Below are 17532 nucleotides of genomic sequence, written 5' to 3' on the forward strand. Positions count from 1 at the left end.
CGGCAAGTCGTCTTCCGGTTAGTGTCAAAATAAAACTCACTATTGTGTTTTTGTGTCGTCTTATTTTTAACTTCAGGAAATAAACAGTGAATCGTTTTAACCATCTTTTGAGCAAATACGCTGAAAATAATACTAAAAACAACGGGCTTCCACACCTTGAATGTGAGAAACTGTTGCTGTGTTGTTGCATGAATGTGCATACTGAATATGTTTGGGTTTTACACTGTTGGTTGGACATAATTTAAAGTGATAGTGAAAACAACGGTACAGCACGTTGTTCAATGTTCATTTCAACACAGCTTCACCGTTGTTGTAGGTTTCCTGTCGGGGTGTGTGCTATGCTTTTATTTTGTCGATATCCGGTAGGGGTATTATATGAAAAATAGAATCATAATAAGTAGAAATCCATGACAGTCATGATTTGCTTTGTTATTTTTTTTAATGTTGTTGGTTATTAATCGTATATAAAACCCTAATGGATGGCTCTGTCCTTTCAGGAAACAAGCTCTCATCTGAGTATGAGAGAACCAGATGGGCGGGGTATGCAAAATAAATGGAAATCAAATGTCATAAAAAAGCTGCCTGCGGGGGTCGCTGTAGGTCAGTGTAAACAGCTGATGTGCGCTGACAAGTGTTTTGTCTTAAATGAGAAACTTCATACAGTTACATGTCACAGCATCCGATTTAATGTTTTGTCAAAGCAGAGTCACATCTGGAGCATTAACTTCATCACATCCCTTCACATATACAATTATATTTACCATTCAAACGTTTGAGCTGAGAAAACAAACATTTTTCATTCATGTACCAGGCAAACGAAGGGAGAGCAACTTCAGAAATATAAAGCAGTTTTTAAGAAAATGAAAGAGTTTTTAAGAAGCAGATGCTGAGTGTTTGAAATCTGTTCCCAGGCGCGCAGAGTGTTCCTGTGGGATTTAAGCAACAACGCTCAGTTCCTGAAAGTAAAGAGAGTAAAAAGGACGGACTGTGAACTGTGGTTCATCTCGGACAGGAGCAGAGGGGGAGGACGTGTTTCAGTAGTCCGACTCATCCGACAGCTCGTCCTGCTGTGTCCAGTGCTTCCCCTTCTTCCTCTTCTTCCTCTTCCTCTCGCCCATCAGCATAGCGGCCAGCACGGTGATTACCACGGTGACGGTGATGATGAGCACGGTGACCGTCTCTGCGATGCACAGCTCCGTGTCCACGTCCATCAGCCGGTAGTCCTGGAGGACGGGCGGAGCCTTGCAGGTGAGGTTGTAGTAGTCGTCCAGGAAGAGCCTGTGGATGCTCTGCAGCTTCCGGAAAAGTCTCTGCAGGTCGCAGTCGCAGTTCCAGGGGTTCCCCTTCAGCAGGATGTGGGTGCTGTAGGTGTGGATGCTCTGGAACGTCTTGAAGTAGATGGTGGACAGCTGGTTGTCAGAGAGGTTGAGCAAAGTCATGCTGATGAGCGGCTTGAAGACGGACATCTCCATCTCGTTGATCCAGTTTTCGGCCAGGTTGAGGACCTCCAGGGAGCGCAGCATGGAGAAGATGCCGCTCTGCAGAGACGTCAGTCGGTTGTCCTCCAGGTGGAGCTGCCGCAGGGTGCTCATGGACGAGAACGACCTCACATGGATGGTGTGGATGGCGTTGCTGGTCAGGCTTAACCTCTGGAGGCTGTCCAGGTGCACGAAGCTCGTGCTGTCCAGGGTTGTCAGGCGGTTGTGGGCGAGCTGCAGCTCCCGCAGCGAAGCCAGACCGATGGAGAAACCCTCAGTCAGGGAGGAGATCTGGTTCCAGCTTAGGTCCAGTTTCTGCAGGAACTCCAGCTCAGAGAAGCCGCCGTCCTCCACCACGCTGATGCTGTTGTTCTGCAGCAGGAGGACTCTGAGTTTGCGGTTCTCTATGAAGGAGCGTTGGGGGATGATGGAGATGTGGTTGTCGGACAGGTCGAGGAGCTCAGTGCTGCGGGGGACTCTGCGGGGCAGCTGAGTGAACAGAGCCCGAGAGCAGATGGTGAACCTCAGGTCTCCTCGACAGTAGCAGCCCTTCTCACACCCCCTGTGGGACGCCTCCGTCACCACCAGCAGGAGGAACACCAACTCCTTCATGACTCCAACAGCTCTGAAAACAACCAGAGTGAGCAGTTTAATATTTAGGGACATTTTTAGTGTTTAATCATTTTACTGTTTTATCACTTCATTAAAAAATAAAAGTTTGAAAAGTTTGTCAGGCTGCTGATCAAACACTCCAATTGTCTTCTGGATCCTCAACTACTCAGGTGTTTTAATCCAGGATTTGTTTTTATTTTATCTTAATATTCTCATAAAGGTCCAGTCTGCTCGCGATGATAATCTGTAGAGTCCAGAAGAAAGAAGAAGGGAGGAAAAGCTGTGTCTGCTGTTTCCCGACATGACAAACAGCAGCTGAACTGTCCTGAAAAATGTAAACAGCTAAAACTCTAAGCAGCCTCCTCTCCTGCTCTAACGCTCTGCGTCTTGTCTTACCAGCAGCTGCTCCTGTGTTTCCGTCTGTTTACCTGCTGGGAGTCGTCAACATGCAGCCGGCAGCAGGTGGAAACTGGACATGATGGAGGAGAGGGAGGGTTGTCACTGTCCGGAAAACGAGCGACACCACAAAGACAGAGTGATGGAAAGAGACACAGAGAGGGGAAGGGAGGGGAGGAGAGGGGAGGGGAGGAGAGGGAGAGCTTGTCAATTATTCACCATGCAGCGCTGTGGTTGTGTTGTGGGAGGGGGTTATGAGAGCCGAGGGGAGCTTTAAGAGATTGGAGCCAAACTGGGCCACAGAGCTGAGAATTAGAGGGTCTGGACAGATTTGATTGACTGCAGGCAGAGGGTGTTTATCTCCAGGTTGTTCCCAGGTTTATTTATAGATTTATACATTTAATCACAACAGGTTTTTAATAATGTCTTGATCAGGATGAATGAAAAAAAGAAGCTTTAAAAGGTTAAAAAAATGTTATGTCATTATTGTGTTATGTATATGCATTTGTTTATTTGTTGTAATGTTTGCTTTGTTCGCTTATTTTTTGTTTATATCATTGTACTGTATGTTATCACGTATTTTTCTTCCTGATGTAGCAGCGCAAGCTAGAGCTGACCAGCAACAACCAGCAACAGCCAGCAACAGCCAGCGACAACCAGCAACAACCAGCAACAACCAGCAACAGCCAGCAACAACCAGCAACAACCAACAACAACCAGCAACAACCAACAACAACCAGCAACAACCAACAACAACCAACAACAACCAGCAACAACCAGCAACAACCAACAACAACCAACAACAACCAACAACAACCAGCAACAACCAACAACAACCAGCAACAACCAGCAACAACCAACAACAACCAGCAACACCAACAAACTATGCAGCTTTTTGTATTGTACAATTTATTGATCGTTTCCAAGTGATGAGAGTTGCATAAGAAAATGTGCAAGAGTAAAAATTTAAGCTCCACCTGTGGATTAAAATACGCAGAGTGGTTCCTGACAGCGTGACAAGAAACCTTATTAAAGAGGTCAAAGGTCAGGGCCTGCTCCTTTAGGTGCCCTGTGATTTTCTCGTGACTCCACTGGATAAAGAGACAGAAATCTACAAAGACAGATGTTTAACGGTGTCACATATAAAAAAAAACGATGACTAACAGTGGAGAAACTTGTTGATTAGGACAAAGGAATCCACGTGGAACCAAAGAGAAAACGTTTACACAACCTTTCATTTCCAAATATCTTTACTGACAGATATCAGAAGAGAGCCGCAGCCCAGATGTGCCATTATTTATTCTCATCTGTAGGATGAAGCAGGGATGTATTGGATAAATGATGAGCAGACCTGTTGGTCACAGAGAGAAAGATTACACTAATGCCGTTCAAATCCCCGGCCCAGATAAACCACTCTCTGCCGCCGTCGTCCGTCCACGTCCATTAATCGAGGACCGACAGCGCGTAGCCCGGTTTGTCCCGCAGCTTTTTAACCCAAATTGTATTTGGCTTTTTTAGCTTTTAGTGAGTTAAATATCTCAGGCGTTTCTTCAGTCCTTGAAGGGAGTTTTACTTTCCTTGCAGCAGCCATTGAAAATGCAACTGAAGTCACACAGAACATAAATGCAAACGTGAATAATGTAAATTTGGTGTAATGCTGTGTTTTTAATCCTTTAATCAATCAAGATCTTAAATGGATAAATTCTCTTTTTGGGAAGGATGCATATTTACTTTCATGAAGCAGCCAGTTAGCTTAGCTTAGCTTAGCATAAAGACTGGAAACAGTTAGCCTAGCCTTGTTCAGACCCTTCACTTCCTCCCTCCGGACAGTGATGGTACAGTGGTGTTTCCTCTCACAGATATTGGGTGTCTGCAGGGATCCAGTTTCACAGCGGCCTTTGACGTGACCTGGATAATTGTGCTGAACAATAACAGCAGCTGGAAAGTGCTTCAGTTTCCTCCCCACTGCTCAATTACCTGCGCTCGTACTTCTCCTCACACTCATTCTACTTCTATCTATCTATGAATACTTCTACCTCTGCTGTTCTCCAGTTCTTCAGTCAGCATGTGATAAACCACACTGCGTCAGATCCATGGGATCATGAGAGATGAGCGCCAGAACACATTTAAATAACTGATTAGAGATGATTTATCTATGAACAAGTGAAATACAAACGTCTGTGGCAAAGGTGCATGTTTGCTGTTCATTTCTATCATCTAGAAATTGGTCAGTGTGTGTTCCTGTGTGTGTCCTGTGTGCAGCTGTTGCCCTGGTCCAGTGGTATGTGCTCAGACGTGACCAGCTGAGGGCAGTGGGTGTGTTTCTGCTCGTCACACTGTGGGAGAGCAGGAGGATTACAGTAAGACAGAAACACTGACAGTGAAGCGAATGAAAGCTGCTCCGGTCTCAGCGAAGACGCTAATCGTTAATCCCTGTGGATGAGGATTACCTCCATGTTGGAACATTAAAGTCTCACTCTGTCTTCATATAGCTCACTTCTGATGGACTTCACTTCCTGTTTCCTTTTGATATTCATTGTCATTTCTCTGATTTTCTGCATTAGGATTTTTCACTTTTGTGGTTATGAAGTATTCCACACAGATTTACTGTGCCTGGGATCATCACACCACGTTACACTCATTTGTGAGAAACAAAAGTTTTGCACAATAAGTCTGCACTTTGTGATTAGAAGCGTTTGTCCATCCTTTCTGTTGCCTGTGGTTGTTGAGGTTGCTGAGGTTGCTGAGGTGTCATGAGTCATGTGCAGCATCCAAACTGTAGTTTGTACTGTCGCCCAGCAGGTGGCGAAACAGGACTGTTAGAGAGGAGAGGAGGCTGCAGAGCAGCTGAGCGAGTCCTGCAGGGCTCAGACTTCCTGGCTGTGGCCCTGTGATATGTTTTACTATGAACAGGACCATCAGCTGTCAGTCATCCCACCCTCTGTCACTCGCTCTCAGTGTGTTTTTGGCTGCTCTACAGAGCAGTGCAGTCAGCAAACAGTCGACCTGTAGGTGTGTGCAGACGTGTACAGTGTGTTAATGAATGCGACAGCGTGGCGGCTCGTTCCCGCTCCTCCTCACATCTCTGACAGGAAGAGACTCAGAGAGGTCAGAGGTTATCTGCTTCTTCCTCAGATGTCTGAGGGCTTCAGCTGCAGAGATTTATCTGAACCTGTTACTGCAGCCTGTGCTGTAAAGCAAACAGGAAGCTGTTGGTGCAAACGTGAACCAAAGCGTCCAGGTTCAGTGGATTATCAGAGCACAATAGAAGCCTTTGAGAGCGCGTTGGCGGGAATTTCCTCCGGCTCTCATCTTCAATCTGATGTTTGCACAAAGTTTCTGTGTTTTTAAAAGTGTTCAAGCCGTCTGTGCCTCATCACCGACGGCAGACTCACACAGTGATCCTACAACGACACGAACACAGACGCTGGCAAAGGTTTGTGATGGGAGGGGCTCCAAGCTGAAGCCCTGTCCTCCAGTCTGCCACACTACAAACTGGTCTCAGGTCACACACGTCCATCTGGTGATGACAGGACAGCACTCTGAGACAGACTCCTCACTGAGTGTGAACCCATTTCTGTGAATAAACATCATCACTGCTGTCGTTACCACCACCACCACCATCATCATCATCACTGTGAGTGTTGGCGCTGTCATCCATGTGTCACCATCTTCATCATCATCATCAGTGTCACTCTGTCTTCATTTTAATGAAGGTTGAGTTCAACTTCCAAAACACAAAACTCCTGTGAAGGAATCAAGCTGAAGTGTGTGTGTGTGTGTGTGTGTGTGTGTGTAGGAAAGTGGTGATGTTAATCAACCCCAGATGAGCAGAGAGGCCAGACGAGCCACAGTGTGTGTGTATAACAGCAGTAATAACAGTCTGTGCCGGTGGAGTTCGTCCCAAGGGTCGGTCCCCCAAAACCTGACACACACACACACACACACACACACACACAGCCTGAGTGGCAGAGTAAATACAACGTGTCTGTGTGTTTATCGGCTCATAAAACCCCCAAATTAAAACCGTGTGACGCTTGTTAATGAACACACACACACACACACACACACACACACACACACACACCACAGCAGCATTACAACAGCTCAGCTAAAATTAGCTTAGTGTGCTACTCTGCTGCTCGCCTGGCAGGGTTAGGACGGCAGAGGGCATTAAAAAAGCTCAGAGGGAAAGTTTGGACTTTGCCGGGTGTTTTCCCTCCTCTTCACAGTCATAACAGCATCCATTACAGCCCAAACCGTCGAGGAACGAAGGGGCCCGAAGCTCCGCCAAGGTGGGAAATTTCATCTATGACTCACGTATTCGCTGTTTGTCAAATCAATTTCAGCGCTGAGCTGAGCTAACGATGCTCTGAATAACAACAACGCTGCAGAGGCCAAGGAAAGAATGAGCTGAAACTGTTTTGAGGAAAGAAATCAAAGAGATAAAATGCACTGTGAACTTCCCTGGAGAGCTGGGTAATTTCTCGACAGGAACGCAGCCTGTTCCAGAGCAGCCAGGGTTTGGCAGGGTTGAGTTTCCCACCCGGCGGTCCCACAAGATCATTACTGGAATGTGAAAATATATCAGTTCTAACAAGTGAATTATTTAACCTGTACTGAGTCTAAAAAGATGACTCCATCACTTTATTTTCTCTGCTAAAAAACCCACAGGGCTTTCACACCATCACAAAGCAAAGCCATTCTATCCAATGGAGAGAGCACAATGCCGATCTTCCTCCAGGTTTTGCAGCCACAGTTCAACTTAATTGAAGTTAATTGACCTGAAAGATGCAGACCTCCACAGTGCATGCCAGGGGGATTCTGGACTTGGTGGGAGACAGAAGTTTTGGTGAGACAGTCTCACTGTGGAGAGGGATGGTGGGAAAGTTAATTTGGGGAAACTGCACACAGCAGTGGTACAGAGACTGGCTCACAGAACGCCTGTAAACGTCAGTAAATATCAGAGTGGATGGGGACAGTTAGAAACACTGCATTCTTTCTTCACCATGAATGAGAGCCAGTGATTTCCCAACCTCTGATTCCAAACTGACCTTGCACATCAGGGACTCAGTATAGTTAAATCAGGACTGACAGTGTAAACAGGATATATCTGCCACAGCCTTGACTTTTGAGTCCGGTCCTGGAAAGTCCTGGAGAGATTTGGACAAGAAAAAGCAAGAAGAGAGATGAAGTCCCAAAGCTCGGCTTTTATTTTGAAGGGGTGACTGAGTTCGTGTGTGTGTGTGTGTGTGTGTGTCCTGAAGCCTCTGGGGAAACAGAACAGGGGAAAAGGTCAGTGAGGATCTGATTCATACACAAATATTTACATTAGTACGACTGGAGGAGCAGAAACAACTGAGAGGAGAAGGGTCGCACTGCAACTACTGCAACTACTGCAACTACTGCAGCTACTGCAACTACTGCAACTACTGCCACTACTGCAACTACTGCCACTACTGCCACTACTGCAACTACTGCAACTACTGCAACTACTGCAGCTACTGCAACTACTGCCACTACTGCCACTACTGCAACTACTGCAACTACTGCCACTACTGCCACTACTGCAACTACTGCCACTACTGCCACTACTGCCACTACTGCCACTACTGCAACTACTGCCACTACTGCCACTACTGCAACTACTGCAACTACTGCAACTACTGCAACTACTGCAGCTACTGCAACTACTGCCACTACTGCAACTACTGCAACTACTGCAACTACTGCCACTACTGCAACTACTGCAACTACTGCAACTACTGCCACTACTGCAACTACTGCCACTACTGCAACTACTGCAACTACTGCAACTACTGCCACTACTGCAACTACTGCAACTACTGCAACTACTGCCACTACTGCAACTACTGCCACTACTGCCACTACTGCAACTATTGCAACTACTGCAACTACTGCAGCTGATGCCACTGATGCCACTGATGCCACTGATGCTACTGATGCCACTGATGCCACTGATGCTACTGATGCCACTGATGCTACTGATGCCACTGATGCCACTGATGCTACTGATGACACTGATGCTACTGATGCCACTGATGCCACTGATGCTACTGATGACACTGATGCTACTGATGCCACTGATGCCACTGATGCTACTGATGACACTGATGCTACTGATGCCACTGATGCCACTGATGCCACTGATGCCACTGATGCTACTGATGCCACTGATGCCACTGATGCCACTGATGCTACTGATGCCACTGATGCTACTGATGCCACTGATGCCACTGATGCTACTGATGACACTGATGCTACTGATGCCACTGATGCCACTGATGCCACTGATGCCACTGATGCCACTGATGACAGTACTGCTGCTACTAGTAAAACTACATTTCCACCACTGCTGCTTCTGCACATACAGTTATAATACTACTTCAAACACAGCAGCTGATATATTCCCATTATATCACTGAATACAGTCCTCACACTACTGCTGCGAGTATTACTGCAAAAACTGCAAGAACTCCTGCCACCAATTCTGGTACAGTTAGTTCGTTAGCTAACATACAGTGAAACCTGCACAGGCTGTCACTAACACTGCTACGGGTTCTGCTGCTGTTCTCTGACCTTTCACACTCTGATGGATGTGAAACCTGCCATCTGTAGGGGTGAAATATTTCCTGTGTGACCTCTGACCTCTGTGTGTGTGTGTGTGTGCGCGTGTGTGTGTGTGTAAGAGATAGAGTTTCCAGACAAAGCCACAGTCAATAAAGAAAACACCTCCAGGGAAACTGGGAAAAGAAGTGTGTGTACTCTAACTCAATCTTTCTCTCTCTCTCTCACACACACACACACACACACACACACACACACACACACACACACACACACACACACACACACACACACACACACAGAGTCTCCAGTGGTCTCTGGTTGTCAGTGTGGATCCATCAGACCACAGGGGGGAGGCTGTGACCTCCAAACCAACACTCATCTCTTCACTTCTCCTCCGTCTCCTTTCATCTTTTCCTCCTCTTTCCTCTCTTCATCACTCATCTCCTCTCCTTCTTCTTCCTCATCTCCTTTTCCTTCTCCCTGCATGTCTACCCTCTCCTCAGAGCTGTGGAAAACGTGGGTGAAGTACTACAACAACTGTGACTGTACCACTCCTGCTGAAACGCCTGCACCACTCAGGCTCTGCTGCTGCTGCTGCACTAAATCCACTGCGACTATAACTGCCACTAAATCTGCAAAAATACTATCACTACCATAACCACTGCCTCCACTATTGCAACCTACCTACACTACTATTATTATCATGAATGAAACCTTTTGTCCCCTTTCGTTCATGCTTTTTCTTTTCCTCCTTTCTCTTCCTCTCCTTCCTCCTCCTCCTCTCCTTGAACCTTCCTCTGGTTGTTTTTTCAGTATCTAGGTCAAGGTTGTGTTTCTGCTCTCTAGACTGGAGAGCACACACACACACACACACACACACACACGCTCAGAGTATTTTTGGCAGCTCAGTGTGTGATCGCCCCTTGAGATGTCAGAGCTTTTAGGTCAGGCAGATCTGTGAGTTTCAGCAGCTTCCTGGGAAACTGAAAAAGCAGCAGCAGGACACCGAAATTACTCTGAATTATTCAGCATCATCAGGTCACAGTCAACACATCAACCAACCGGAGACTAAAGAAATCTTATTTAAGTCTTATAAACACAAACCATCAGTCTGTTCGCCTGTTGGACCCATGGAGGATTTAGCGAAGGCTGCAGTTGTTTGGTTACAGACACGCTCAGGGAATTTGTTTTATAGCGTGACTGCGTAAAACGCTGCTTTCTGATTGGCTGGTGGCGTCTGTGAAAGTTGTTAGATTCTTCTAGACCACTCTTCTTTTTCTTATTATCATCGTGACACTGTGAACTGGACTCAAAGCTTCAGGACACAGATGTCAGTGACAGTTTTTTAGGTTCTGTATGCTGTAAACTTTGTTTGAAATCTCTCGGGACACGACACAGAGAAGATGCGTTTACGACCGCACAACCAAAAGTTTTCTGTTTCCACTTCAAACTCAAAAGTGTTTGGACAAACAGAGTCAAGCAAAGTGAATCATCAGATAAACTTGTGTTGAACGGGTCATTTTTTTGGTCAGAGGGGAGCAGTTGTGTCTTTCAGCTTCTGCCATCAATATTTGATGACCTATCCACCCACCTCATCTGCTGGGGCTGACAAAACAAACGCCCTGATCCAACCTGTTTTGGCATATTGACGTGGAGGATGGGGTAACATCAGCCTCGTGACCCACAACAACACACAAACCACTGAGGAGAGTGTGTGCTGTGTGTGTGTGTATTTGAAAGCGGGGGTTAAAGGTCAAACCGTGCGGGTGAAGGTGCTCAGTGAAGCGTCACAGGGAGAGAAAACACAGAGAAACATTTTCCTGTCAAACAAAATCACAACAGAAAGTAAACAGTCCCTCAGCCTGCAGCTGCTGCATCATCACTTTGTTTACATGGCCACATATTTACAGTCGGTGTAAACAAATCATATGTTGCACTTTTTGTTCTTTGCATCGCACAAATTTTGGCTGTCGTCCTTTTAGAGTTCCACCTCATAGGAACGACACACCACTTATTTATTCTGATATTTAAAATGATAGAAAATGTGTTTCCATTTGCATCACCTGTGTTTATCAGGTGCATGTATTCAGAATCCTTAAGAGACGGAGGAAGTGTTAATGAAGATGGTGTTTCTGTGTTCGTGAAGCCTCACAGTTTGGTGGGCGTGTCAGTGAGCTGTCAGTCGACACTCTGGTCCACACAGAAACTCTGTGGTGCGTCACGCTGAGGTCGAAGCCCACAGGCTGAACACCGACACTCAGGAAAGGTCAGGACATTCAACTGCAGTGTCCTGCAGACACACGCACGCACACACGCACACACACACACACACACACACATCCTCTGGAGGTTTTGTGACCTTTTAGCTTGCTGCACGTCGACTTTGACAACTTCTGAAGCAGGGTTTTAGGAAACAGACTAAAATCTGGTCTGATCCGAGTCTCAGTCACAGAAAGCACAAAAAGTGTCCTGCTGTCCTCCAAGTGAAAATGATGGATTACATACTGAAGTTATAAAGGTATTTAAAGATCAGTATTTACCAAAAACTACACTCTACAGTAAAACCAGTAAAATAATAAGAAAATAAGTAAACCTCTGTAGTCACAGGAGAAGTTATGATTACTGACAGAAACAGTGAAAACTCAAGCTCGCTTGATATGAGAATGAGCTGGATCTGTCTCTAATCAGAGCTGTGTCTGAGTGTGAGCAGTCTGCAGGGAGTCAGAGCTCAGATCTGGGTTCCAGTGATGGGAGGTGGAGGTGGAGGTGGAGGCGGGGGCAGAGGGGGGTGTTTCTTCCCTAAAAGCCTCCCCTGCCTGCTAACACCGGCCATTAGCTCTGTGTTTAAACCTTTATGGCAGCGTACACTGCGCTCTGCTCGGCCCTCTGGACATTTCTGTGTCATTCAGCAGCAGAGACAACGTGATGGCCATAAATTAAGGGAGGTTTGTCGCTGGTGCGCAGCCTCACAGAGGTCACTGCGCAGTGCAGCAGATTAAAACCGAACCTTTTTAAATTCTATTCTTTTCCAAATCTCAAATTTTAGTCTCAATCCTGAATTCCTGTCCAGTTTCATTGTTTCAACTTTATTTATTCATGTTTTATTGTCTGTAAAACGCTTTGTACCTATTAAAGTGCTACCACAAATAAAGTTGATGTCCATTATTTATTGTTGCCTCTCACAGAGCTTTTTCCTGTGTCTTTTATCACTGAGAAGGAGTGTGTTTTACCTTGATGCAGGAGGGAGAGCAGAGGAAGTGCAGGGGTATCTGCTGGGGTGGAGGTAATGCACATTGACAGCCCGACGGGTGGAGACGGGGTGTGTGCAGAGACAGAGCGAGGGATCCGTGTTTCCTGCTGCAGCTCTGCACATGGACGAATAAAAAGAAAAAGAAAATGAACAGAAACAGACTTGGATGGAAAAATCGATCTGTCAGCGATCGATCAGAGCGACCGATGCTGTGATCAGTGACGAGTTTCCAGGTGAAAAATGGAAATGCACGTTTCACTTATATCAAACAGCCTTCATTTGATTACTGTGATTTAGGAATATCTGAGTTTTCCTTTTGTCAGGCTCAAGGACGTTTTCACGTCAATCATAAAGATCCAAACTCAGTCTCAGTACTGCTATTTGTTATGTTCCGTTCACTCCTGGGTTGGTGAACAGGATTGTGGGATCTGTAGGAAATCAATGAATTCAGCAGAATTTGGACAAGGCTTGTGTGAGATCACCGAAAACCAAAAGACTCTGTGGAAACAGAATTATAACGTGAAAATGACATTTTCATTTTAAACTTAAGACAAAAAGTCTGACTTTAATCAGACTTTAAAGAAATGTAGTTGAAAAAAGCCTGATCTGAGCTGCAGCTTTGAACCGTGCAGAGTGCGATCCTGAGCAGTTTGAAAGCAGGTCAGCAGCTCTGCACTCGCTCACAGAAACAGCACAGTGTCCACATTTTCCATCAGGGAAAAGGCCTGAGTGGTTATAGATGGTCATTAAATATTTCATATCTTTTCTATGCAGCAGGAGCAACACACAGACACACAGACTCCTGACCGAGGTGTTAAATAACACACACTCAGGACATTTACAGTGAATCTAGCACCAGAAACTGGACATGTTAGAAAATAAACCACACACTGACCTTTACAATGAAAGTGACAGAAGAAAAAAGAGGACTGACGACGCGTGTGTCGTGTGGTCAAACTTTTAAAAAGGTTGGGATGGATTTGGACACAGTTAACGTCAGTTCCTTTCAGCCATGACCAAGAACCCAAGTGTTGGTCTGGTTCTCTACAAACATCCTCTCAGACCTGAATTTTCAGCCTGTTGTAGCCTTTGTCGTAACGCTGCACTGTTATTAACACAAAGAAAACGCTGAGTCACCTTCTGTCTGGTTTCTCGGAGCGTCTGTAATGTGGTGAATTATCTCAGTGACCAACACAATAACAACATCTTTTCGTTTGAGCTCTCCCAGCGGGCCTCGGCGGCGGCCTGTGGCGACGGGCTGTGCGACGCAGCGGCGCGGGAAAGCTAAAGTGGGACACACAACATCTTGCTCGGATGATTGATCACGTCACAAGCGGGCAAAGTTAACCGGCTGAAGACTGCGGGAGAAGACAAACTCTCATAAATGATTCTGGGCGGACATTAAAGATGTAAAGTCGGCTGCAGACTGTTCTGCACTCGGGAGGAGAAGACTTTTACGCAGCTGCTTCCTGTTTCTTAAAAAATGCTCATTCATTTTGGTGTTGGATGATTAGAAATTCATTTCTGTCCACTTCTTGTCATGACTGAAGAGGCTGCCACGAGCATCTGGGTTTTTAGGTTTTCTTCACTTCTAAAAATGATTTCCTGATTTAACTGTGATGCATAAAATCTGAGCCTGAGCTGAAGGTGGTAAACCTGAGGCATCTCTTCAGAAGTGGAAGAACAGGAGCTAAAAAGCTTCAGTGCACAGAGAAAACAAAATGGATCCTCTCTGACCTCTTTTCCTCTCATGGAGGCATGAGGGAGGTTTGATCTGTAACACTGTGCGTCCCTCCTGACGGGAGGTGACAGCTGTTTCTGTTGCACTCTGAGCTAACTTAAAGCTGCTCGTCAAAATGAGGCTTATGCGGTGCATCGCCTCTGGTATCAGTGTGTGTTTGTTTGCTTTTGGTTGGGTGTGAGTTCACACATCTGCTGGTGCAAAAAGCGTAAGAACGGATGGGTGGAAATGGACAGAGTGTGTGTGTGTGTGTGTTGGGGGAGGGTTCAGTGACAGCAGCTAAAAGCAACCTCAGGCTTCAGTGTGTAAACTCTCTGTGGTCCCATCATGCAGCTCAGGCTCCACCTGTTTATTTTTATCCACCTTACCTCTTGTTGCTTTGTGATAGTTGCTGTTATCACACTTTTATCTGTGGTATTTCAGTTCATTCTGTTTCCTCCTCTCACTCCTGTTCTCTGATCTTCAGTTTTACTCTCAGGCCTTTTGCTGCTTGTTGTGTGCAGACTGTAATCACTGCCTCTGATCAGTGCTGTATAAATCTGAGGCATGTCAACCCTTTTCTGAGCTTATACAGACAACAGTAGGTGGCACAGTAGCAGCAGGTACATACTAACTTTAATGATGTGAATCTAAGTTCTCTGTCGTTTCTTACCTAACTTTCCTGTAACGACTATCAGAGGCAGGTTTGGCTGGCTGGTTATTCTGTGCACTGCCTGAAGGGATGACTGGGGAATGAGGAACAGCTGGGGGAACAGGTGAGCAGGTCAGGTGATGGATGGAGAGGGGAACTACACTGATGGCTGGTGGGCAGGTGAGGGATGGCAGGGTCTGAAAAGACACAAGATGTCAGTCAAAGACGAAAAGGAGGAGACGTTTCAGGGTGATTGCACCAAATCCTTTATTTCTGGGATCCAAGAGCACATTTCCACACACGGCTCAAAGACACACTGCATTTTTAAAAAATCTGTTGACATACAACTACGACCTTCAGTGATAAAAGTAGCTAAATAAAGTCTGTGCCTTTTAAAACATAAACCACGATTAAACAGCTTATGGAGAGTTTGGTTTCAAAGTCGAGTTCAACCTGACAAAATGGCTGATAACATAAATATAAAGAAATCTGTGGATTTTAAAGATTCTAAAAGATAATCTTCAGGAAAAGATTTTTGTTTTAATGTAAAATGTTGCTCAAGTGTTTTGAAATATAGTGTATCTGTTCATAAACACAGTGGTCAGTCTGAGCTCAGCGTTATGGCACCGTTTTAAGCTAAAGTGACAAACTGTCCTCAAACATGACATGAAGATAAAACACGCGACTCATGGGAACAATATTCACACAACACACAGAAAATGCTTTGTTCTACAAGACTACTTTCAGTGCTGGAGAACGTTTGTAAGAGCAGTGATTGTAAAGTAGTGCTTGCAACAACGTCAATAGAAAACACAGTTACACACACACACACACACACACATACACACACTTTTTTAAGCGCCTTTGAAAACGATTGTCTCTATAAATGTTTTCTTCCACACAGCATTTGATCTCACAACTGGTTTTAAATAATCTGTTGTATAAGAAAAGTCAGTTTGCAGAAAAACTGCAAAAACAGAAAAAGGAAAACAGACGAGGCAAATCTGTAAAAGCATTTCATCGTTGAGACGCTGTCTTCAGCTGATGCTACTAAAATCCACAAATCACCTTAGAGCACCTTGGTGTCGTGAAATAAAAGCTTCATGTTTTAAACTTTACAGTTTTACCCAGGACATTCAACAGTGGAGCAGCTGCAGACACGTGTGTGTTCACGTCTCTCATTTGGTTTTTGAATCGGTGCTAAATGCTGTCAGTCCATCGTCCACACTCCAGCTTCTGTGCGTCAGGCTCTTTCTCTTTGCAGAGTAACACTGAATTCATGCCATCTCAGAAATGATCAATTTATATATCAAAGTAGGTTAAAGTCAAAGAAAAATAACAGCACATAGGTAAGTTTTTAGAAATGTGAATCCAACTGATAATTTAGATTTTTAAAGTACTGCCAGTATTAATATAGGTTTGATTTACTAAATCAGTTTATTCATCAGTTGATATTTGGACACAGCATTTAATTCAGATGTGAGAAGTTTATATTCTCTGGCACGTTTTCCTCTGCATGACGACGTGAGAGTCACCTGTGAAACGTTCACCTGTACAGGCACAGGGAGCTGGTGAGACGTGCGTGTTCACCTGTTCTCTGTCTGGATTTTATGTTTTGTGTAATAATTTCCAGTGAGATGCTGCGGTTGTTGTTTCCAGTTCGTCTGACATGACATGAACACACACGTTTTGTTATGTTGTTTAGCCTTGACAAGCTCGGAGGAAGAACGTGGTGAGTAGTTAGATGTCTGTCCTGTACACAGACATCTAACTGTGTACAGGACAGCTGTCTCAAAGCCTGTCTCAGAGTCTGTCTCAGAGTCTGTTCTGATGCTACGACTGAAGCTTTAATAAAAGTAGAAATGTCTCATCTACAGTTGTGTTTGGCTGCATCAGATAAAAAAAAGGAAGTCAGTACTGCAGAGAGAGAGAGAGAGAGAGAGAGAGAGAGAGAGAGAGAGAGAGAGAGAGAGAGAGAGAGAGAGAGAGAGAGAGAGACTCCTCATGGACAAACACTACTGGTCAGACCTGACCTTGGAGCTTATAGCTTGCGTCTGTTAGCTCTGTTAAACCTGATGTAGTTTGGTTTGAGTCTTCAGCTAATACTGCTAATGTTTAGATGATAAACAGAATAATTCAGAATAATAATGTTAATAATAATAACTTTGCGTTTTGAGTCCGTACAGTGAGCGTCAATCCTGCGATTTAAAACACTTTCTTTACTCTTTTCACACACGCACATCATGGCCAGATATGAATATATATATTTTTTTATTTTAATTGTAGATGTTTAATGTTTTATTCCAAATCAATCTGTTGCTTATGTTTGAGTACAGATATCTTCTCAATCACTGGTTTAGAATAATTCTGTGATTACAGGAAAACAAAACTTGAGAAATACTAACATGCACTTCCTCTTCCGCCTTCAGGTGAAATCTATTATTTACATTTAGGTCCTTAATGAATTACTGTGTGCATGGAAGTGCACTCAGTGTGTCCCACACCACAGGACTGCAGGACGCAGCCAGCGGGAGTGTGACTGGCCGTGGCCGCTGAGACAAGGCATTAATGGGAGATTTTCACACTGTCTCCGGTCAGGAAACTAAAATGCTTTTTGTTTAATTTCAGTGCCACTGACGGACAAATCAGATGCTTTCTGATTATGTCTGTAATATACATGTAAGTGCACAACATCATTGTAAACCTCAAACAGGCTAAAATGCAGCATAAGGATAAATGTGATGCCACAGCCCCAGAGGCAGCAGCAATAAATAAAAACCTGCTCCTCTCTTTTACAGTTTGTTTAAATCTCATCTCAACGATATAAAGGAGA

General features: G+C 44.9%; 1 protein-coding gene across 1 annotated transcript; it reads right to left on the reverse strand.

The window, feature by feature from the left end:
- Window positions 1–670: 670 nt before the first annotated feature.
- LOC121177915 (leucine-rich repeat-containing protein 4C) lies at window positions 671–14886 on the reverse strand. Its single transcript, XM_041032352.1, is given in 5 exon segments — window positions 671–1087; window positions 1089–2103; window positions 2487–2591; window positions 12308–12442; window positions 14721–14886. Coding segments are annotated over 2 exon segments (1140 nt in total). The 5' UTR covers window positions 2091–2103; window positions 2487–2591; window positions 12308–12442; window positions 14721–14886; the 3' UTR covers window positions 671–949.
- Between the last annotated feature and the right edge of the window lie 2646 nt (window positions 14887–17532).

This window comes from Toxotes jaculatrix, chromosome 24, assembly GCF_017976425.1.
Source record: "Toxotes jaculatrix isolate fToxJac2 chromosome 24, fToxJac2.pri, whole genome shotgun sequence".
Taxonomy (NCBI): domain Eukaryota; kingdom Metazoa; phylum Chordata; class Actinopteri; family Toxotidae; genus Toxotes; species Toxotes jaculatrix.